General features: G+C 43.5%; 2 protein-coding genes across 2 annotated transcripts in view; one reads left to right on the top strand and one right to left on the bottom strand.

The window, feature by feature from the left end:
• The window catches only part of camta1a (calmodulin binding transcription activator 1a), a 112,595-nt gene extending 97,252 nt beyond the window's left edge, over positions 1–15,343 (top strand). The window contains exons 8-21 of the mRNA XM_068343224.1: positions 7,299–7,385; positions 7,434–7,504; positions 7,643–7,839; positions 7,925–8,003; positions 8,120–8,468; positions 8,576–9,051; positions 9,597–9,775; positions 10,247–10,490; positions 11,303–11,374; positions 12,008–12,028; positions 12,104–12,303; positions 12,723–12,797; positions 13,166–13,196; positions 15,058–15,343. Of these exons, the coding sequence (XP_068199325.1) occupies positions 7,299–7,385; positions 7,434–7,504; positions 7,643–7,839; positions 7,925–8,003; positions 8,120–8,468; positions 8,576–9,051; positions 9,597–9,775; positions 10,247–10,490; positions 11,303–11,374; positions 12,008–12,028; positions 12,104–12,303; positions 12,723–12,797; positions 13,166–13,196; positions 15,058–15,090 (2,114 nt within the window). The 3' untranslated portion in view covers positions 15,091–15,343. The remainder of the gene's footprint in view (positions 1–7,298; positions 7,386–7,433; positions 7,505–7,642; positions 7,840–7,924; positions 8,004–8,119; positions 8,469–8,575; positions 9,052–9,596; positions 9,776–10,246; positions 10,491–11,302; positions 11,375–12,007; positions 12,029–12,103; positions 12,304–12,722; positions 12,798–13,165; positions 13,197–15,057) is intronic.
• Positions 15,344–20,755: 5,412 nt separating this feature from the next.
• LOC137613671 (urotensin-2-like) lies at positions 20,756–22,598 on the bottom strand. The gene is made up of 4 exons (XM_068343057.1): positions 21,762–22,598; positions 21,273–21,371; positions 20,954–20,997; positions 20,756–20,869 (listed from the first exon to the last, which is right to left on the bottom strand). The coding sequence occupies exons 1-4, from the start codon at positions 21,865–21,867 to the stop codon at positions 20,756–20,758; spliced, it is 363 nt and encodes a 120-aa protein (XP_068199158.1). The 5' UTR covers positions 21,868–22,598.
• Positions 22,599–23,117: the final 519 nt, after the last annotated feature.

The following is a 23,117-nucleotide window of genomic DNA, read 5'->3' as shown; positions in this document are numbered from 1 at the left end:
TTGAGATTGAGATTCAGTCTACACCAAGGATTATATGTTTTTATTTACTGTTTCTCCGTTTTAACAACATGCGGTAGCCCGGGCGTCACACCGCGGGGGGGCAAAAAAACTGCAATTTGAATGAGATGCACCTCTGGTTGGACTTCTTTGGGTCAGGATGCCCGTGAATTACACCTGCATTTCTTAAAAGACAAAAGAGGCAGTGTTTTTGCCTTTGAGGTGGACTGCAATGGAAAATAAAATAGAAGGTTAGAAGTATTAAGTTCAACCTATGTCTGTTGAGCTGTGCTTGTGTTTGTGTTTGTGTTGTGTTTGGGCTCTTTGGTTGTTTTTATATTTGTATAGATATTCTCATGTGTGCCAGAAGAAGTTGAAGTTACACGTTTGTTCGCGTCCTGCATGCTTCCTCGTGTCTCGGTCTAATCCCCGACGCGTTTGCGCCCTAGCGGAGTTTGAAACCAACGGTCTCCTCCGGTCCACATGTTCTCTCGTCTGGTTGCAGAAATCTGGAGAGTTAATAGTAGCCAAGTCCTTCCTCACGACTCTTGCTTGGTGCGTTAAAGACAACTCAGGAGACTGAGCCTTTATTTGTTTTCCACACACGAATAGCGCAGGAAGTTACGCGTAAGCACTTCGGAGTGGCTGTTTTTAAAGTGCTGTGGCACTTTTTTCTTTTTTCTTTTTTACACATTTTGGGGACTCATGACTCCTGTGTGTAGTTTGAGTCTGTTTAAGTGGCTGCTGTGTGTCAGACCGGTCTCCTTAAATCGCCAGCTGTTCCACTAGTGCCATTTTACGCGTGGTCCAAAGCTCCCGAGAGGGTCGTCGCATCCTGATGCTGCTCAGGCTGTCGGTTCCAGCGTTTTCCAGTGACATCTACTCATAGGCTTCATCGTTCTGGTTGCAAAATCGAGGCAGACTTGATAAAACTAAATAAATAAATAATCACCAGCGTGGATTTGCGTTTCAGCACCACAGATCTGTGGACAGCGACTTCAACCCCGTCCAGTCCAAAAACTTTCTTTTAGCTGAACATTTAAAAATAAAATGATGCGTGAATTTCAGATTGACAGTAGGCTACCTGTTGCTTATCTGTGAAGACGGCAGTTTATGCAAAGCGTGGGATAATATAAATCACAGTTAAAAAGTGGAAGACACAAAAGGAACGGACCAAAGTTCCAAACTTTGTTAGAATATATGTGGAGCTGTTTGACATTGTGCTGTTGGCGTGTGCGTCTACATCCATCCAGAAATAACACACAGTTACATTACGGTTGCGGATAGACTTCACATATCAAGTTAGAAAAAAACCCAGCATGACTAGTAAAAGTAGTTTTATTCTAAGTTAGTGTGACTTCAGAGGCAGCTGTGTTACTATTGCTGTTGTATTTATGTCAGTGGTGTAGTAACAGAAGCAAAAGTACTACTACCAGTAACAATGCTCGCTCCTAAAAAGTGATGGATCTCCCCTCACAAGAATGTTTTAAAGAGATAAGCATGTATGAACCACTAGATTTCATCTCCCTGTTCAAGCGTCCTGTGTAATTACAGATGACCTCATTTTAAGTTGGCTCTGTTTGGTTGGTTTCTGTTGTATTTTCTTGTTGCATTGCTGCTGCTTTTATTTATCAGTTTGAGTCCATTATTTGAACATCTCGTCTTTATAATGAACGTCTGACATATCGGCCTGCGATGGGACTGTCCAGGAGGTGTTCGGTGATTAAATTTGAATGCTGAAGTTCGTGGTTGTAACGAGGGGGCGTTCGTTATACATCAACCTGTCTGTGTTAAGACTTCAAATAGCCAATGTAGCACACTTACGAGCCAGCGCTATGCTAAAAGGCTCCAGTGGATTCATAAATCATGAGGAGCTCTTGTGTGTGTTGTAACTTGCTGTAATGATTAGTTTTATCTTAGGGTGTACTTTTATCTGTTTTTTTTTTGCTATGCACACATGTGTTCCTGCTGTGCAGCCCTTTGAGTCACCATTAGGTCAAATTAAACCAAAGAGGGTCATTTCAAAAGCATCAGCTGAAGCATGCACAGATTCAGGATCAAATTGCTTCACGTTTCCACCTCTGCTCATTCTATCCCTCCACGCTTGTATGACTGAATTTTTGGCTACAGAATCGCGTCATAAACTCGATCCCATCCTGTGCCGGAGACTAAAATACGACTTGAAGTACTACGCTGAAAAGAGTTTAGAGAAGGAGCTGAATTAGAATCCGGTGAATGCATTTAGCCTAACTGTGTTGTCTTACTATTATTGGAAGGCTTTGGAGACATCCTGTCCCTGGAGCCTTGGCGTTTCATATCGGATTGATTCATCTTCAAAATTATTTCTCTGCTCATTTCTCATTTGCACTGCTGCCTGCCTCCCCATGTGTCAAGCTGTATATAGTTGTTTAGGCAAACAGGTAGCTAATAACATGCTCCTGTTACAGTGACAATTGAAAGTCTATATAAAATATCAAACCACCCTGGTCTCTGAGACAAAGACCCAATATTATATCACTCCATTAGTGTGATAACAGATGACAGTAACTCCCCATGGTGTTCGCTCTTGGCATTTTACCTTCAGTGTGACGCAATTTATCTATTCAGCATTCAGACTGTACTCATATTGACCTATATTGCTGGGCAAATGCCAGTAGGTTAAGAGCTGCATCAACTTTGTGGTAGAATAGAAAAGCATCATTCAAGTGTCGTGACCTTTGTTTACAGCTGTTTAGCTTTTGCATCCGATTGCGAACCAGTTCTTTGGGAGACAGAATTGATTGAGTGACACTCCGTAATGGATTTTTCACGTGTTGCTGTTATAAGAAAGGGAATCTTTCTGCCTCAACTTGCAGTTTTTCAGCCTTAAAATTAAAATTTTCGCATTAATCTTAATTGCATTGGATGAGGAATTCCCTCATGTCGTTCACAGATTGCAGATTGACCGTTAAGGCATTAGAAAAAATAAAGAATATGTGCAAACTGCTAAAACAATTTCAGATTGAGGGGTAGATGCCACTGAGAAAAGATTTATTTTATCGTGCTAAAATGACAGACGGAACAGAATCTGTGTAAATCTGCTGTTGTCATAATTTGATTTCTTTTCTGTGTGGAGCGTGTGAGAGGGTTATTGTAGTTATTATTCTACAGCTGAGGCGATTTCAAAACTCCAGTTACACATACTGTAAATGTGGATAGATTGGCAAGTCTATTTTTTTTTTTTTTTGGCCCTGAACGGGATGTGATGTAGCGGATGGATAGATGGATGGAAAGATGGATGGATGAATAGCACCCTCAAATTGACTTGATGGCATGAGGAAGGGCCAAAGGGAAATATGTCTTTATTGCATATTATTCATTAATTTGAACAATGAAACTATTCTGTCATCAATTTGCTAAGAAGAACAAGAAAAGGGGGAACGATTGACAGAAGAAAACCACAAGCAGTCATTAGTCTATGTCAAAGTAAAGTCTGCCTTTAATCAACAGGCAGCTCTGTGTCCCAGCTGCGAGGGCTGCTGCCAGATGGCCTGGCCCCTTCCCCTGCTCGGTCTCAAATACCAGCTCCTGTCAGTCATCCGGCTCTGAGATCCAGAGGGACGCTGCCCTCGGCTGTTCCGACTGGGTCACATGTGAGAATTGGACTGGCTGCAGAGAAATAATGACGTCCAGAACCGATCTTGATTGGCGTGAGCGCAAACGAAGGTTCAGAAGTGAGAATTAAACAGTCTTTAAGAAGTTCACTTTATTAATTACCCCGCTTCTCTCTCTCTCTCTTTTTTTTTTTTTTTAAATCTCACATCACCCTTGTCCTTCCTTTAAGTGCAATCTGCAGTCTTCTGTCTCCCCTCATCTTCCGCTTGATGTCAATAAACAGCCGCTGTCCTTCCTCCTTTATCCATCTGTACATCAACCTTGTCTCACGAGGAGTTGATTCCACATCCCGGAGATGAGACGGATGACACGGTCTTAGGGTGGAGATGTTATGTTAGTTAAAACCCAGTGCACATCTTAGAGGTCCTCTGCTGTCTGCTGCTCTCAGAGGACGCAGGTGTCCTTTCAAGGAAGCAACAGCAGAGTCACAAAAGTCTTCCGACTCCCCACAGTAGATGTGAGACGTTCCTCATGCAGCCCAGCTTCTCGGTTAATATGACTGGACCGGGGTCAGGGGGCCAAAGTCTGGCGCTTCCCACCAGGACAACACTTGTCCGTTTATTCTAACGCCTGCTGGCATGTGGCAAATTAGTAATTAGGGTTATCAGTCATAAAAATGTGTCACCTCTTGTCACATAGCGTTTCATGGGTGTTTGTTCACATTATTGGTTCGTGGTGTTCCCTTTTCATCTGTGGCAGCTTTATTAAAAGACTTGAGTTGTGGTTTTCCTCTCGCCTCTATGGGGAGATGAGTCAGGACGTCATTTAGCAACATCTTTGTTCCGGAAAGTACAGAAAAGTACTCTTAATTCTGTTAGCCGGTCTCATTTCATGAACTCCAAACCACAGTGGTGTGAGAGAACTGATGGAGCGTGACAATAAGCAGACTTCTCTCTCCTTTATTGTATTTATATCTAATTCGGATGTGCGACCTTAAAAAGGACCTGTGGGAGAAGCCATCACCTGAAGCAATGGGAAGATGTTTAATAATCTGTATGGAACTGGACCCATCTGTCTTGAGAAGCCACGTTGATGTCATGGCAGCCGTGTGTTCGCAGCTTGATTGATCGATCGATCGATTAACGTTCATTCACGCGGTCTTGACTTAACGAGTGCTGGTCTGCCTCTTCTTCTTCTTCTTTTTTTAAAAAAAAAAAAAAAAAAAAGCATTTCACAGTCTGCAATGAATGTGTGAGAGTGACCACGTCTGCTGTCACACACACACCGTCACAAGGGAGTAAACCTTGAGAGTGGGAGGGCGTTCACCACGTCACCGTGTTGTTACAGTTATGTTTGGCTGCTCGCTTCCCGTGTCTCCTCCCTCCCGCCCTCCCGCTCGTCTCTACCCACATCCTCCCTCTGCAGTGGACGTGCATCGCATTTGGAGCAGCAGGCAGCAGGTGGAGATGACATCATCTGCACTGCAGCACACTGCAGCACTGGGTCTGAACAAAGACATGTCAGCCTACCGCTAACTATCCTCTCTCTCTCTCTCTCCCTCTCTCTCTCTCTCTTCCCGTGACGGTGCCTATATCTCTCCCTTTGTGTCAGCCGGAGGGAACGGATGGGAGAGCGAGGAGGCAGGTTGCGATGCCATGACCTCTCTCACCCCATCCTGACTCCCCTCCTGACTCCTCAGCTAACCCGTTTCAACAAGTCGCGTAAGGATCCCACATCGGAGACGGCTTACATTAGTTAGCGAGCTGCCCATCTGACAGCAGGCCTGTGTAGAGAGAGTCTACATTACACACAGGAATTGAACGGCGAGACCTCAGCGTCGTCCTCCTAGTCCATTATTCACAGCGCTGCTTGTTGTCACCGAGAGCAGTAATTTACCAGATGGTGACATTATATTTTTCTGTCCAATAATAGCAGTTGCTTGACCTCTTTTACCGTGGCTCACAGGAGGTCTGACTGTGACATTAGCTCTCCACGGAGCCCTGAGCCGTGACGTGCCAAAGATACCGTATAGTGCAAATGTCACCAGGTCGTGCTGTGAAGGCTCCCCACTTAGAATCATTAGCTCCCTACTTGCAGCATCAGTGCAGAAAAAGGAGAGTAGGCCAAGTACACAAACGCACGGGAAAGAAGGATTTATGGACTCTATTTTTTTTTTCATTGTTTGCCTTTCTGTCTCCCTTTTTTTTTTTTTTTTTTTTTTTTGTCGGATCTCTGAGTCCTTCTCCTCCCCTTCATCAATAAGCCAATAGCACGCAAGCAGACCATACACATACAGCCATGTTCCTGTCGCCTAGTTACCGCTCGGCAGCAGGTTGCCACAGAAACGGCCTCATAGTGGCTAAATGGGGAATGCTAATGCAGTCTTCCGTGCTCCCTGCTGCAGTGGGCTCTCTGTGCCCATCCCATTCCACTGTCTGTACACAGCATACTTCATGTGTATGTGTTTACCGGTGCACAAATATACACTCTGACAAGTGTTGTCTGCTGGTGTGTGTAGGTGTGTGTTGGTGGGTGGGGGGGGGGTTCCTAAATGTCTCTAAGCCTCGTGTCGTATGAAATCAACTTATTTCAACAGGTTTAAAATGAAGGGTTGTTTTTTTTTAGTTATCAGTGCGATCAAAGTCTGTCAGTCAATGTTGGGGTTTTTCATTGTGTCTCCAGGAGTTACCTCCTCTGCCCTCATCACACTTAGGTATTGAATTATGCAGCATATTGTATATGTCAGGGAGAAAAATGGCTTCTCTTGTTCTGAGACTGAGAATCAGAGCGGAAAGCCTTTTTTTTTTTCCTAAGGTTACACTTAATGTCATAAGATAAAAAGCAACGGTTGCCGCCCAAACAGCATGCGAAATCTTCCGCACCCCCTCCCCCCTCCCCCCGTATCCAACCTGATGTGTGGAAACGCTGACTTTTCAAGGACTAGGTAGGTGAAAGTTGTGATTGATTCTGTCACGGTGGCTTCAGGTCCTCCTACCATCCCGGCTCATGGAGCAGAGGGTGGGGATGAGTCTCCTTAGCCATAATAAAGTGTGCTCAGTCAGCTGGAGAGTCTTCAACTGTACATCCCACCCCCCACCCCAGAGCATGTCTGGAGCCCTTTGCGAAAGGGTGGACACATTTTACATGCCCACGCTTATTGGCCAATCAGTCATCCTGTATTAGCCTGATGGGGCTGGGTTTGAGTGGTGCGGGAGGAACGGCAGCAGGAGTTCAGTGATTGCAGCCATTAGTGGATGATTAATGGGCTTTAAAGGTTATTTTAGTAAAGCCAATTGTTTTGATGAAGTCGGTGATTGATGCTATTGTTTTCATTCATATTACGGAGAGATTAATAACGGTTATAAGATTTTTTTTTTTTTAATGTGCTAACAGCTGAAAGTGGGATATTAACTTGCCAACAGCTTTTGCAAGTATTTTCACAAAAAAAAAAAAAAAAAAAGACTTGTGCCTTTTCTTAAACGCTTGATCATACACCTCATGATGTTTAGTCCCAGGTCACTGCGACAGTGTCGATGCTGCTCAGAGCCACATACAGTATTTGGTGCAGCTTGTGGTGCATGCCCTGTGATCGTTTGTCTTGTCAGTTTGTGCTGGTCATAGCAAAGACGGACATTTTTTTTTTTTTTTTGCATACTGAATGCTATTTTTGTGCTGACGTATTCTTCTATGCCCCACTGTTTGCCTAGATAACCAGTTCAGAATGTCTATCCTGGAGCGTTTGGAGCAGATGGAAAGGAGGATGGCGGAGATGGCCAGTCACCAGCAGCCAGGCAGCGGAGGGAGTGGCGGCGCTGGGGGAGGAACAGGGGGAGGTGGAGGAGGAGGAGGAGGAGGAGGTGGAGGAGGAGGAGGTGGTGGAGGTGGAGGTGGGGGCAACAACAGTCAGTCACAGGTAAAAAAAATAAATAAAATTTAAAAAAGCGGCCTCATGCCGCCCCATGTTGTTGTCGCGTGTGAAGAAAACCATTTTATACATCCGTCATGATTCCCATACATTAGCTTCATGACCCCTTGTTTCTCTTCATGTCAGTGCGTGAGCGGCCAGATGCAGGCCAGCAGCTCCTTTGAGAGCCGAGTGGTGGTGGTCTGCGAGAAAATGATGAGCAGGGCGTGCTGGGCGAAGTCAAAACACTTAATCCACTCCAAGACCTTCAGAGGAATGACGCTCCTGCACCTGGCTGCGGGCCAGGGCTACGCGACCCTCATCCAGACACTCATCAAGTGGCGGTGAGCTGATAATATTCTCGCTGCAGTTGTTTTTAACAGACTTGAAAAAGTGAGATGCTAATTGTCTCCTTCATTCCACCCACAGCACCAAGCATGCCGATAGTATTGATTTGGAGTTGGAAGTTGATCCTCTCAACGTGGATCACTTCTCCTGCACACCTCTGGTAAGAGAGCTCAGGTTAACGTAAGAAAATCCTGCTTGGAAACCTGAATTTTAGCCTGAAATTTCCTCATTTTATTTTTCTTGGCTGCTTCCCCCCCCCCCCTTTTTCCCGTCCAGATGTGGGCGTGTGCGCTGGGTCACCTGGAGGCAGCGGTGGTCCTGTATAAATGGGACAAGCGTGCCCTAGCTATCCCAGACTCTCTGGGACGTCTACCCCTTTCTATCGCCCGATCTCGAGGTCACACCAAATTAGCCGAATGTTTGGAGCAATTGCAAAGGGAGGAACAGCAGTCACAGGCCCCTCTACCACCCACGACTCGCATGTCTTTCTCCCCGACCCCTGACACCCCCACCACAGACAGCTGGATGGTCAGCTGGGCAAACAATAGCGTGGTATCCCCCAGTGGCAAGAAAGGGGGTCCTGCTGCCACGTCAACAACATCTAGTGCTACAAACCTCAATCCAGGCCAGTGCAGCTCTTATCTGCCTCTGTTACTGTAGACTTAACATGTAAGAAGAGCTCAACTGTGTTTGTTTGTGTATTATTCAGCTAACATTTAGTTTTTTTTGCAGATCTAAGAAGGCCGAGGTCCGAGCCCTCCAACTACTACAGCAGTGAGGGCCAAAGAGACCTTCCTCTGGCTAAAAAACATAAACCCAACCCAGAACTGTTTCAGACTCGACCCGACAAAGCCATGTCTGTTCCTCTGAGCCTGGAGCAGCAACAGCTCCACAAGCTGTCCTCTACCCCCAAGAGCCTGTCCTCAGAGGGCCTGAGCTCAGACAAGAGCCTCTCTGCAGGAGGCGGCACGGGGACCGCCAGATGGACGTCCAGAGAGAGTTTCTCCAGCAGCAGCTTGGGAAAGAAGGTGCTGGGGGTAAGTGGAAGCAGCAGCCTGGGGAAGGAGAGGCTGGCCAACCGGTTACGTCAGCGGGAACAACTCGGCATGCTGGTGATGGCGGACAGGGAAATGGCTGACGCAGAGCTACTATCCTACCGGGAAGATCTCGAGAACCAGGACTGTCTCACACAGATGGACGACCTACAGGTGAGAGTTTAGAACGAATGCAGCTGTTCTCAGGCTGCAAAGTATGCAAAACTTACAGTACTTTGGAAAAAAAAGTACTGTCAAAACACAAAAAAATACTCTATTTCTTTACCTACACTACTGGAGGGAGTTTGGAAGCCAGATATTTGGCAAGTACAGTCTGTGAATTACACTGTCACTAGTGCAGCAAGCTCCACAAGAGGAGATTTAATTGGACATAACAGCACCGTGCTGCCTCTTTATGTGCGTCCTCTGCACGGGATAGGCAGCTTGCACCAGGCCAGGCTGGTACTCTATGACTATCACTGCATAATAAAGTCTATGTATTGATCCAGTTCCAAAGCCAAGAGATTCTTCAAACCATCCATCTCAGTCTAACTAAGAGACTAATGGATGAAGAGGTGGATTAGGTGTTTTAGCCTGCAACAATATCACTAATCATTATTACCCTCTTTATTTGCATTAAGGCCAATGTCGTTGCCACAGGGCCAAACGGTTCAGTCTGTTTGTTGTTAAGAGGATCTTTGTTCGTCCCACCGATACAGGTGAATATGATGACTCTGGCGGAGCACATCATAGAAGCAACGCCAGAGAGAATCAAACGGGAGAACTTCACGGCTGCAGACTCCGTACCCTTGGACACGTCAGGCGTCAGCAACACCATGAACTGGCTGGCCAACTACCTGGGAGACGTGGAGCAGCTGCCGAGCATCATACACCTCCGGTAAGAGGCTCTGGGGGGGCAGAAAGTAGAGAACATGCATCCTTTTTATGTGATTTGTTACAACCCGATCGTCCAAAAATCCGTTGCGGTAAAAACAAAAAATGCATGGATGTAAAAGAAAAAAAATTAATGAAATGATCTTTATATTATTATTTGTGTTACTTTATGCGGCACAGGAATTTGGCACGCAGTGCGTTACAATCCATGTGCATCCCTTTCAGATGTTTTCTGTGAATCTGGACTGTATAAGAATAAATAAACTTAAAACTGTTGAAAATTGTGAAAAGACTTCATTAATGTATGTTTATTGTGTATATTCATCACCACTATTGCACCAAAGCATCAAACGATATGTGCCCTGCAGAAAAAGACTAAATTCGTGATGGTAATGTAGATGTATACAGACGTCTGTTCACCACCTGCTGCTTTGTCTCATTAAATATTAATATATGCGTCATATTCCTTCTTTAGATCGCTGTATAACGAACCCCTGACGCCATCATCAAACCCCAGCCTCAGCCCCGGGGCGTCTCCACTGAGGGAGGGCCCGCAGGAGAGGCCCACGCTCCCATCCCCGGCTGACTGGAGCGAATTCATCAACGCCTCCAACAGTAAAGTGGAGCGAGACCTGGCCCAGCTGACTCTGTCGGACCCCGAGCAGAGAGAGCTGTACGAGGCTGCCCGTCTAGTCCAAACTGCCTTCCGCAAGTACAAGGTAACAGCCCCGGTGCTCGGGCGCCGTACGCTGCGTGTGCTGCGGGCCTCGGCGACGGGGCCGCGCCGTCGGGCCGGTTTTATCAGGAGGATTTGAGGAGGTGTCGAGGGGTCCCGCTTCGATCAAAGCTCTGATTTTTAAGTTCAGGGTTGGTTCATTAATACCTTTCATCTGGGAATAAACTGTCTCTAACCATGCTTAATATTATTCATATTTTTTTTATCTCTATCTGTGTCATCCTGTGTTATACATCACGACATAAACAGAGTTATATCCGAATGCGTCCCTGTGGTTTCAGCATGGGAGGGTGCCTTGAGCAGAGCATGGCCTTGCATAGTGGAACGACTGCACTGCCAAACCAGACACCTTTAAGCTTCTGCCCCCCCCCCCTCTCTATTTGTCTGTTTCTCTCTCTTAGTTAGATGTATGGAGCCTGCTACTGCCTGTTATTTACTGGCTCTGCACTCACCAGTCCTCTCCCCATGCCCAATCCTATCCCTCAACTCACCATCCTCCCACCCCAAACCCCCCCCCCAGCTACATAAAATGAGTTTTTACATGATGAACTGTTCGCTGTCATTTACAGTCATCTGTTATGCCTGTCCACTGGCTGGTGCTGAAGTGGACCTTTGGCTCTCTATTGCACCACAGTTCACCTCCTCCTGGGGGCCAGTTGACCTGGTAGGGGGGTGGGGGGAGGTGGGGCTGTCTTGGGCGGCCTTCACATGCCGGGCCGCAGATTTGACAGAGCCAACCGATATCCTCTGTGGTGAAACCCACGTTCTGACGTACCCCACTTTACTCTCCAACAGGGGCGGCCGCTCCGAGAGCAACAGGAAGTAGCAGCCGCTGTCATTCAACGATGTTACAAGAAATACAAGCAGGTAGGAACCGCATACGCTTCACCCCCCGCGTGACCCCGGTGTGACCCCGGTGTGGTCACACTGAACAAACACATGTGTCTACGTGTTCCAGTGTAACTGGGTGAGGCAAGGTTATGCTATAAATCAAGGCAAGGCTGTTTAGCACAATAATAAAATTCAACAAAGGTGAAAAATTTTAAAGCGGAAGTAATGTAGTTTCATTCCTGTGGTGGTAAAAGTTAAAGGATTGTATCAAGGACGTCGTTATAGGAAATGAATCTTCAAAGCTGTTTAAATCAATCCACTGGACTTTAAGAGAGTTTCTTGAAGACGTCTCACCTCACATCCAACAGGAATCTTCAGTTCTTGTGGTGGCTGGTCATGTCTCAGCTACTTAACCTTGTGAGGTGTAGTCAGTGATATTCATATTCCAACAACCATTGTCAAGACCCGCCCGGCTGCTCAATAAATGAATTTTATTTTTTTTAATTAAATCATATTAGTTTCACATCTAAATCTTGTCAGGATTAGGAATAGTAATCAGTGTGAACAGCATCTGAACACTCAAGGAATGAAGCTTCTCATCTTTATTTCAGTTATTATGACAGTATGTGCACCAGTCATAATGTTTTCTTTCTTTTTTTTTTTTGCAAGCTAACATGGATAGCCTTGAAGGTAAACGTTTTCCACCATCAGCAGTTGCTTTCATTGCTCAGTATAGCTGACATAATATTTTGTTTTTGTTGGCAGTATGCACTTTATAAGAAGATGACGCAGGCCGCCATCCTTATCCAGAGTAAATTCCGCAGCTACCACCAACAAAAGAAGTTCCAGCAGAGCAGGCAGGCGGCTGTGCTCATTCAGCAATACTACCGCAGCTACAAGGAATTTGGCAGGCTGAAGCCCCACCATCACGGGGCAGCTTCTGCCCTGGTGCAGCACAAACTGAGGTAGACAACCAGACAATACCTTCAAATAAAGTGGCTCAAATGGTGCGATAAGAAGGAAATGCACACAAAGGTTTTGATTCCAAATGAGAGTAAATTATGAAAAATCTCTTAATTAAAAATGAAGCAATGGAGCATGTGGGTCAGAAATGAAAGTGGTTCATGTTTAGTGATCCAGATTGGATGTCAGGTACTTGAAGGGTGGAACATTGTACCGCCCAGGGGCCCAAAAGAGTGAGTCCCCAGCCAGCGGAGGCCCAGACAGCCTCCAGGATAAATGGTTTGATGGATGGTCGACTGCCAGACATACAGTTGTTGTTTTTTTAACAGAAGCATGCAGTGCGACTGAGTGACACGTCTGGTTGAATATTAACGGTTGCTCTACAAAGCGTAAGAACCTCTTCTCTGCTTGTGCTTTGCAGAGGTAGTCTGCTCACAAAGAGACAGGATCAGGCCGCCAGGAAGATCATGAGGTTCCTACGCCGCTGCCGCCACAGGTAGACCCCCCGAAACCGACTTGCCATTGACTCACTCACATAACTTAACATCATTGTTGCATCACATTCCGATTTTAAGGTGTGAGGATTGGTTCATGGTCTGAACACTTGAGTCCCACTGAGCTAATCAATAAGAACCAAAAAAGAAGCTGCCTCTAACTTGGTGATGGAGTCTCTTGCTCAGATTTCCCTTCTACTCTGTCTTGTGTTTAAATTTCTTTGTTGGACAAATTGGGTGCATAATGTTACAGCTAAGCCTCACCCCCACCCCCTACCGCAATATTTGGCCCCCTACGTTGCGCCTCCTCTTTCACAGTGCCTACTGTGTGCTAATAGCTATCTGGTATTGTTTTGCTGTTTATGCCAAGCCCCTTGATGGACCATAGACTGTTCAAGCGGGTGAGTGCAGCCTCAGCAACTCAGTTCGTGCCTCTCTTTCTCTTTCTCTCTCTTTCTTTCTCTCTCTTTATTCTTTATCTCCCTCTCTGTCTCCGTAATAATACAATTATCCCCTCCTGAGGTCTCGGCCTTCACATTCTCTCGCTCCTTCCTTCACTCTCATTTCCTCCTCTTCTTCTTCTTCTTCTTCCTCTCCCACCCCTCCACCCTCCCTACCTCCCTCTCCATCACTGTTGCTTGATGCCTGCTTGCATGAAGGCTGCCGACTGGAGCCACAGGTGGACTGAGAAGCTCAGACTTAGGGCACAGAATCTATTTCAAACTAACAAAATGCTTATGAATGACAAAATACCTGCAACGATTAACACACAGACTCTCTTTATCTCTGTCTTTCTCTCCTTGGAAATTCCTTTTTGTTCATGATTGTTGTTGTTTTGTTTTTCTTTGTTTTTTTTCTTTTTTTTATGTGTGTGTGTGTGTGTGTGTGGTTATGCAGATAGCCAGTTTGAGAAAAACCAAAAAGCTTTTTCGATCATGTTTTATTCTGCTGCATGTGAAGTGGTGACGACTATGGGCCTTGCTCTTCTACTTCTAGGCATGCTATGGGCACGCTGTTTCTCAACCTGTTGTTGTCTGTCTGTCCGACTGGCTGTTTAACGTGTTTCTAGCCACTTGACAGACTGAGAGGGAGACTAAACCCCTTGATTTAAATCTATGTCAAACTTTAGCCTCTGATTCACCAACACAGAAATTAAACTGTGCAGAAAGTCACGTTCAGAACATCTTATAAGACGTTTACAGATGCATGGACAATTACTGTTAGGAAACTTGCCGTATACGGAATTAAAATCTAGTGCTGTGCATTTACATCAGGTGAAATTGCTCCTCTGACTCCTGCTAGACGTGATCAGCTCGGGCTCAGAAGCTGTGACGACATATGGGTCACAAGAAAACAAACCAACGCTAGGCTCCTCCACCCGTTGAGATGACAATGCAGAGCGTTAATGGATTCATACCTCCAGGGAGTACTTGAGGCCAGCAGGAGAGGATGCAACACACACAGACACACGCAGTTTCTAACCACAAATCGACAAAGTTTGCCTCTTTAGTGCGTAAACGCTGCAGCAGTTACCCTCTGCTACGAATCGTTGTAGAGCTAATGTTTAAGCTTGTGTCTCTCCAATCTTACCAAGGCTTCTTTTTGGAGCCATCAGATGTTTTATTCATGTGAGAAGTGAAACTGATCACCAAACTGATTATTCGTTGAATTAAAGAAAAGTATGGGGGGGGGCAAGAAAATGTGCTCGAACTATTAAAGTAAAAGTAAAATGTTCCCTGTTAGTTCTTGATGTTGTTAGATTAGTTCTTGAGTTGTGTGTAGATGTTGTATGTAGTTTATATAAAGATGTACATCATCCTTCAGTTTATCACAAACATGTAAAATAATCGGATGTCCATTTCCTCCTCGACAGCAACTTTATAAAGTTTAAATCCCAAACGAAAGTAGACGCTGGAGAAGTAAATTGAAGGAGGTTCAGGTTGCCAAGTGTCATTTTGAAAAGAATAAATCAGTTTGGAAAGATTGTAATTTGACATTTCGTGACATCCTTTCTTGGATTTACCTTTTCTGAAAGGGCATTTTGTCTGGAATGTAACAGATTAGTGAGGCCACCGTTCTGTATCTGTCCTTCAAGTCTGTACGTTTCCAATCCTGACCAACTTCTTTTTTTCGCAGAGCAGCCGCACTTCCCGACGATGTGATCCGCTTGATGTTGTTGTGATGGTTGTGACTGAACGGTGTGACACTGTTAGGCCTGTGCGAGTTTTTCATTCACACCCATGTTCTCTCTCTGTGTTGCAGGGTGAAAGAATTGAAAAGGGCCAGGGAACATGAGGCCCCTCAGAAGAGCCCGCTTGCGATGTGACATCACTCTCCTGACTCCTCTTTTTCTTTTTTCTTTTTCTTTTTTTGTTTGTACCCAAGACATTTTACACAAGAAATTGAAAAAGAAATATCAATGCAAGCACTGTAATTATTACTACTACAGCAGTGTTAGTGGTTCAACTAATATTCCACGTACAACAGCATTTTTTTCACATATCTATTCTTTCCACTGACTTGATTTTGGTCAGGAAGTGGCGACTTCTACTGGATTAATAAACTAAATGGGACGGGGTGGGTGGGGTGCAGAACATTTGCTTCCTGGCATTTTTTGCACTTTTTCATGGATTGCAATTTGGATTGTGAAGGAAGTGAACGTCAGACTCGTGTTAGGAGGTCTGTCGCATGCAAGGAACAGAAACGAAGGCTGCTGCAGAGGATCTCAAGGGATGGGGGTGGGGGGGGAGACCATGCTGAAGCACTCCGGGCTCTAATTGTGTGTCATAATTTATTTATTTTTTAAATGACCAATCAATTCACTTGAATGATTTTTTTTTTTTTTTACAATACATTGGAAACCAACACATCCTCTTCTCACCTTGCGCCCTCTGTTGTAGGTGACATACTATTCAGTTTATCTCCACGACTCCTCCTGTCCCACTGTGCTCTACCCCACCAGTCAGCCCAGAGAGGGTGGAGCTACAAAGAATGTAGGCGGGATTTAACTATGATGGAGGATATGATATTTCTGTTATGCCATTTCTTAAGAAAAAAAACTATAAAATCCTTATTCTTTATAGTATATATTGTCACTTTATTACTTGAATTTGTTGCATACTGTCCGATGTATTTGTTCCATCATGTCCGATGTATTGGTGATCTGTATCTTCAGAATCTATGTTGTTGAATCTTACCAAGAACAAATGCATGACTTCTTGGTTCTTGACTTGGTCTTTGCTTGTGTGCTAATGGTCTAGTCTTTCAGCCTATCCTCTGGTTTTCTTTTTTGTTTCCATTCGCTACCCTCATGAGTTCCAACATCTCTGTAATTGAAGCTGTATTGTCTGGTTCGTTTTTATTTTTATTTAATTTTTTTTGGTTCTGCTGTGTGCAGTTGATTGATTTTCTGGAACCTGACAATAGAAAAGAACTTGTCTATTTTTTGTGTTGTAATAATTATGGTCATACAGGTTATTACTGTTTTTTTTAATGAACTTCAGAGCCTGTAAAGGCTCTTGAGGGGAAGATCACATACATTGCCTTGACGTCTTAGAGATTCTTTGAGGGGTCCCTAAGCTTGTCCCAAAATAGGGGTTTGACAAATCCATATTTTTGACAATTGAGCGATTTCTGTATATAAAGAAGGCTGAAAGAACGTAGGGAAAACCATTTACCCAAAGGGGATTGTATTTTAGAAATATATTATTTTATTCATTAAAATGGGTCAAAAACAGGTATGAGACAAAAACTGAATATTTGTATAGTTTTGTTTGAATGCCTAAGAAGTATAGTTGTATTGTTTGTACATAGTGTAAATACCTGGGATAAAAATGAGCTATGTGCATGAAAAGTATGAACAGAGTCAAACTGAGAAAAAAAAACCCAACAACAACAAAAGGAATAGTGGCTATGCTCTGTAAAATGAAAAATATTTCACTATTAGAGTATTTTATTTTATTTTGATTGTTCTTATGAAGAACATTTTGCTAAAGCATGATACTATTGCAATATAAAAAGAACAAAAAAAAAATACCGTACTTAGAGTTAGGAAAAGTCTGCAAAATTATCTTACATGTTTTTTATTTGTTTGTTTTTTGGGCTACCAAGACTTTTTTGCCAATGGTGCCGAGGTATGTGAATGCTCTATAGCTTAAGAAGAAAATTAATTTACTTTTTGCAGAACAGATAATCATACAATGAAAAACACACAAGCACTGAAGACCATGAGATCACAGCTGGCCGATGATCACTAGAATAAAAAAAGGTTTGCAGAGGGGGAGGGGGGGAGTTGAGGTAAAAGTATTTTCTCTCATGTCTCCACAGATATCTAAAACGTTTGTTCATCACTGGATACAGTTTTAATTTTATTTTCGTTCTTTGCAAATGGAATGTGATATGTTGCTGATATATCTTGTCTAATCTTGAAGATTGGCAGCCTTGCCCACGGTGTACCTGTACAGCCATCCATGTAATTACTTTCTGTCACCGACAATGACTAAATTCACCTCTTAACGCTAAATGAGCGTTACATTGTAAAACTGAGTCATCAGTTCCTTGGCTGATCCCTATAATAACCCAGTGACAGCATTTCCGTCACACGATATGTTGCATTTAATTCAAAACTCCCTGATCAAGGCTGCCAGGGTCCCCCCCCCAAAAAAAAAAAAAAAAAAAAAAGACCTTCTATCCCCTGTCGTTAACATGTGTAGCGTAGTGTACGTGATTAGATTTATTTGTCAAGCAGCTAAAACATCTGCAAAATGAGCTTTTCCAACTGCCAAAGGTGCTAAAATGATTCCAAAACAGAGAGTTTGCGAAAAGTTGTCACATGCCTCGATGTGTGCGGGGGGTGGGGGTGGGGATCAAGCGAGCCAAAATGACTGTCGTAACTATTGTTTAAAACGGTGCACTGGTGCCATTTATCATAATGAGGCGTGAGATGTGTCATTGAATAAAATATAGATGTTTAGGAGTCGGGCTGTAACAGCAGTCTACTAGTTTAGAGGTGCCTGTCGCTGCCTAATTCCTGTATTTATTACAGAAGGTGTATTCTGTATCCATGTCATGACATTTGTTTATTCAGCCAAGTGCCACTGAAAAACTTTTTTTTAATTATTTTATCATATTTGTGCAGTAATAATTCGGTATGTCTTTTATTTATCTCCTTGTTTTATTGTTCTCTACACACCTGATATGTAAAACTTGATTTCCTGAGTGTTTATGTAGAAAGTGCCTATTCATTCACAAATCCAGTGTCAGAATGCACACAATCTACCTGAGGTTGAGACAAATGTGAGAGAACATGGTCACCCATAACTAGTGCCGCATCCTCTACATCAACGCACATGGTCGCCCTCGCCTCACACCACACGTCGTTCCCCCGTTCCACCGCGCTCCAATCCGTCGACATGCTAAGCTGTATTTCCATCGTCCTGCTTTAGTTTACTTTTTTTTTCTTTCTTTTTTTTTCTCCCACCTTTTGAAATCATGCTTAGAAAACGCCACTTTTTGGGATTGTCGCCTTGCATTCATCTTCTAGTCTGCGGTTAGGGAGGCGTTGCAGATGCAACGTAACGAAAAGACGGATCTATTACGCTTGCATGGGTAAAATAATTAACTAGGTGACGGAACTGCACCTGAAGCATGCTTATTTTCCTAGAATCGGTAGTCAGGTAGACATTTTAAAAGACTTCATGTTCTGTAAAATGATGAATGCTGGGGGAAGGGGGGGGAAGGGGGGATGATGGGACCAGAGGCCAGATAGGAAATCTACATACAAGGCAATGTTTAGAGCTCGGTCGCTTCCGATGTTTCCATGGTGAAGCAAGATCGTTCTATCTATCTATCTATCTATCTATCTATCTATCTATCTATCTATCTATCTATCTATCTATCTATCTATCTATCTATCTATCTATCTATCTATCTATCTATCTATCTATCTCTTCTTTTGGACTTATCTTCTTTTTTTTTGGCTCATTTAGATTTGATCAGCGTGTTCTCAACTTCAAGCAACAAACGTAGATTGGAATCCATTGTGGTGGCGTGTATAGTCGGTTTCAGCTAAACAACACATGACACACACAATGGGACACACAGTACAGCACACACACATGTCAGCGTGTCGGTTTGATTTGTATGCGGAGCGGTGAAGGCGGCGTTGCTCTTTTACAGGCTGAGGGACTGGTTCACCTCCCTTCTGTATTTAACTCAGGGTGCCAAAATGGGGAGGAGGAAACAGAGCAGGACGTATGATTCACAGCAGGTGAAGTAGAAATTGAAATAGGGGGAAAACCTTTCAGCAGCTTTCGGGTAAAGGATCTGTGACAGTTCACTGACGTCTTTAAAATGAATGAATATGAAATAAAATCTGTTTCCTCTCAGTCGTGCTGACAATTACAGGCACCGGTGGAGTCCTGATATATACATATATAGAAATATATAGCTCATTAACATGAATGATTTGACTTTCTGTCATAGGAGCCTGTCAAATCATAGTATAATTCCAGGCCAGTTCTTTAGGCCTTTAATATATCTAAGTGCTAATGTAGAGGGTATTTAAGTTTAAAATCGCAGTTACATGAAATGTTCTCCTACAAATCTTTTTTTTTTTTTTTAAATTCCCACCGTTTATGAATGGGATGACCGGTTAGCAGATAGCTACTCATCATTAATTTGCATTGCTATAAATTTCAAGAAATTCTCTGAGCTGACCTGGGAATCTGCCTTTCCTCCTCTTCTTTTTCCCCCCAAGCACCCAAAACCGGAGAAAGGTAGGCGCATCAGGACAACAGAACAGAAACCGTTTTACAACATACTCCATTTGTGGACACAGAGCAATAAAGAACTATTTTGTGGAGACCTATAGACCTAGTGAAGTTTAAATTGATTGGACACATGTAGTCGACTTACTCTTATGCAAATGCCAGTATTGCAAGACAAGCATTCAGTAGTTTATGGACAGCAATTATATGGCACCCTTTACTGAACTGCACGTTTTCATCAATTCCAAGCCGAGAAGAAGAAAAAAAAAAGGCCCAGCTTTGATAGAAAGTTACGGGTCCTCGACACTTTGCATGTGAACTAGTGTTAGATCTATTTTCCTCTCCTCTATAGCTGTCTTTCTCTCTGTCTCTCCCTGTTATGTGACCCAATTTTTCCTCTGCTCCCAACCCCCCCTCCCCCCCAACTTGTCCTTTAAAAGTTTCATCTCCTCTCAGTTCATCCCAATGTGTTTTGCTTTCCTCCTTTTCTCCCCTTCTCTTGTTTGTAAGTTTTATTTTTATAATTGTGCATGTAAAAGCGTCACTGACTCGATGGATATGTTAAAAAAAATTTAAAAAAAAAAAAAAAAAAAGATTTCAGCTGCTGAAGCCATGCAAAACATTTTGAATTGCCCTTAAAATATGGAAGATGTTTTCTGGATGCTTTATATTCTTTCTGCTGTAAAATAATAAAAAAAGGAAAAAAATTGAGAAAACTTGAGAATAATGTATGGTTACGTCTTTTTGTTTCCTCTTTTACTTTCGAGCACCTTCGATGAAGGACGACACCCGGCAGTATTTATAGTATTTATTTTCATTTTGCGTACGGTGCTGTATGACTTTTGGCTTTCACATTTAAAGGACGGTTTCTCACACGTCAGATAAACATGGACTTTATGACAAATGTATGTACATAAACATAGTTTCACACAACAGAAAAGTCAATAAATTCTCTTAAAGTCCACAGAAACACGTCTCAGTCACATCTATGGTATTGTTCTTTTTGTGAATGAATACTAACAGCGATAAATGTATGTACCTTAAGTATGTACATGCACCTGGGCATGAGCATGCCCAAATGCAGGATCTGCATGTGTGATGTGTCATATTATGTCTGCATGTACTTAGTGATGGACAGAAAGGGGGAAGGTGGGGCGCTTCTGTTTTAGTACAGAACCCCCACCTCTTGATTCTTAGACGCAATACTTCCAGAAACAGTCAGAGTTTCCTGCTCTCTTCCTAAACTGCTTCCGGATGCCCAGCATGTGGTGGAAAGGATTTAGGAGGCTTTGTTTCTCCAGCAGGACCTAAGCAGCGGGATGAAACAGAAGGAAAAGAAACAATCGACATGCTGTGTGTAGATGTAGAAGTGATATGTGGAGTAAACCTACCTCTCTTTTCATCCCCCTAGGAAGCAGGCCTGTTGTTCTGACGCCTGAGGGAAGATAAGAAATGCAGTTATTATGATATTTGGGATAAAGTGCATGATTTTTTTATTTTTTTTTTGGAGTGGAGGAGGGATAATTAAGGTTAGAAGAGGTCAAGAGAAATAAATGTTCAGCCTGACAGCTTCCAGTTTACAGCGCAGTGTTGCTGCCAAGAAGAGCGATGGCAACTTCCTCTGGATTAAGTAAGTACAGTAAATAAATATCTGTGGTGATGAAGAAGATGATAATGATGTGTGTGTTTGTGTGTGTGTGTGTTTCATACCATCTCTGTTGATCTCCCCAGATATCAGAGCAGAGTACCTCTGAGCGTCCTGAAGAGGGAACGTTTGCTCGGAGAGGGTGAGGTCGTCCTCCGTTGACACTGAAGACGGAACAACATCCACGCAAAAGTTGGGAAAACACAGTCATCAGGTATTTCCTGACTCGACGTCTCATTTGTTTTGATTGTTTATCAGACAGAATTTCACCTCTGTAGCGACACATTCTACGCTAATTAATGATATCTTATTTGTGATTATTCAAACAGAAAGTGAATAAATTCTCCCGCGGCGGTGAATAATTGTCTGTGATGTGTGAACTTTTACACAGCGATCGCTGCTCAGCGCTGCGTCTCTGAAGCAATTACCTGGAGGCCTTGCCTGTCATTAATCTTCACAAATGAAGTTGTATTACTAAAAATGCTAATCAAGGTGCCGACTTACTGAATCACTAGTGAACTAGGACTATAATGAAGGTATTGCTTTCCACTCACCAGGTCCTGGATAGGGCATCTCTGCTGACTCTGTGATGGGGTGGGACAGCAGTGGACTGGTGGCCGTGAGCAGGAAGGCCCAGGACAGGAGATGGTTACACTTCATCACTGTGGCTCGATGTCGTTGGAACGGATTCAAGCAGAAGCTCCTGAGGAGGAGAGACGTGTGCACGCTGTCTCGGTCCTGCCTGGGTTATATACTTCCAGCTGTAGCCTATCCACCCTCTAGGACGGCCATAATAGCCATCAGCAATATCCGCAGTCTCATCCTTTCTGACGCTGATAAATCAGCAGTCACAGGTGAATTGTAGGCTCCATAAAACGACGAGTGCTGTGGCCCCCGCTTCAATGGCATGGTCGTGTTTTACCAGCTCTTCCTCTTGATTGACCGTTTTACTGACTGTGTAAATGGAATAAAAAGCCTGCGTTGCCAGTGACGCTCTCAACAACACCCCATACGGGAGCAGGTGGAGGAACTGGGGCTCCGAATGAATTTTTTTTTTTTTTTTTTTTTTTAATGTCACCAGTTCATTAAAGTCTTGGCTGTTTCAATCTACTCCACTCAACGCCCAGAGAAGAACGCCACAGTTGGAGCTGAAGCGAGTCCTAATAAAGATGCATAATTACTGCAGGGCTTCAGTGGAAACGCTGAATGTTCAGTGCCCTGTAGAATATAAGCCATTTGACATTTTAAGCCAATTTAGGAGATGCAGAGAATCGTCCATGGGTCACTGAATCAGATTGGTTCGTTCTCATTACTTAGAGGCCTTTTTTTAGTAAGATTTTATATTTGTGCTTTTAATTCTTTTCACTCATGCCATAAAAGTCAGTTTTATGAACACGTCCAGTATGGAAAGCATAAGAGAAGCTTTCCTATCAGCTCAGAGCCTTGGGTACAGGTGGAGGCTGCTATTCACATTTTCCACCTTTCTTTGTAATTTGTATATTTATTAGAAATGTGACGTTACTGTTCCGTCCCTTGTATGATAATGAGGGTAGAAGAAGCGACACTGACATTTAGTTTTATGGCCCGAAGGCCAGACACTCTATTAGGTTTTGCTGTATATCATAGAAAGCTATTAAGATTTATATTCTGTATTAGTCAAGGTCCCGCTGCCTTTCCCAGCATATTCTGTCCTCTAAAATAAATGTTGTCCCTCATATTCTTGAGGTCTGTCCTGCTATATACGGAGTCGTCTTTACAGTTTATGAGCATTTCTTCAAGACAAAGGTGTATTTAAATCATGGACACATACAAGAGCCAGAGAGCAGTAAATAAATTCAATGAAATATTCAATATAGCAACAACAGATTATTTTTTTAAGTGTTGCATTTGTGCACCGTAGACAGAATTTA

This window comes from Antennarius striatus, chromosome 2, assembly GCF_040054535.1.
Source record: "Antennarius striatus isolate MH-2024 chromosome 2, ASM4005453v1, whole genome shotgun sequence".
Taxonomy (NCBI): domain Eukaryota; kingdom Metazoa; phylum Chordata; class Actinopteri; order Lophiiformes; family Antennariidae; genus Antennarius; species Antennarius striatus.
This window is presented reverse-complemented; position numbering and strand designations above follow the sequence as displayed.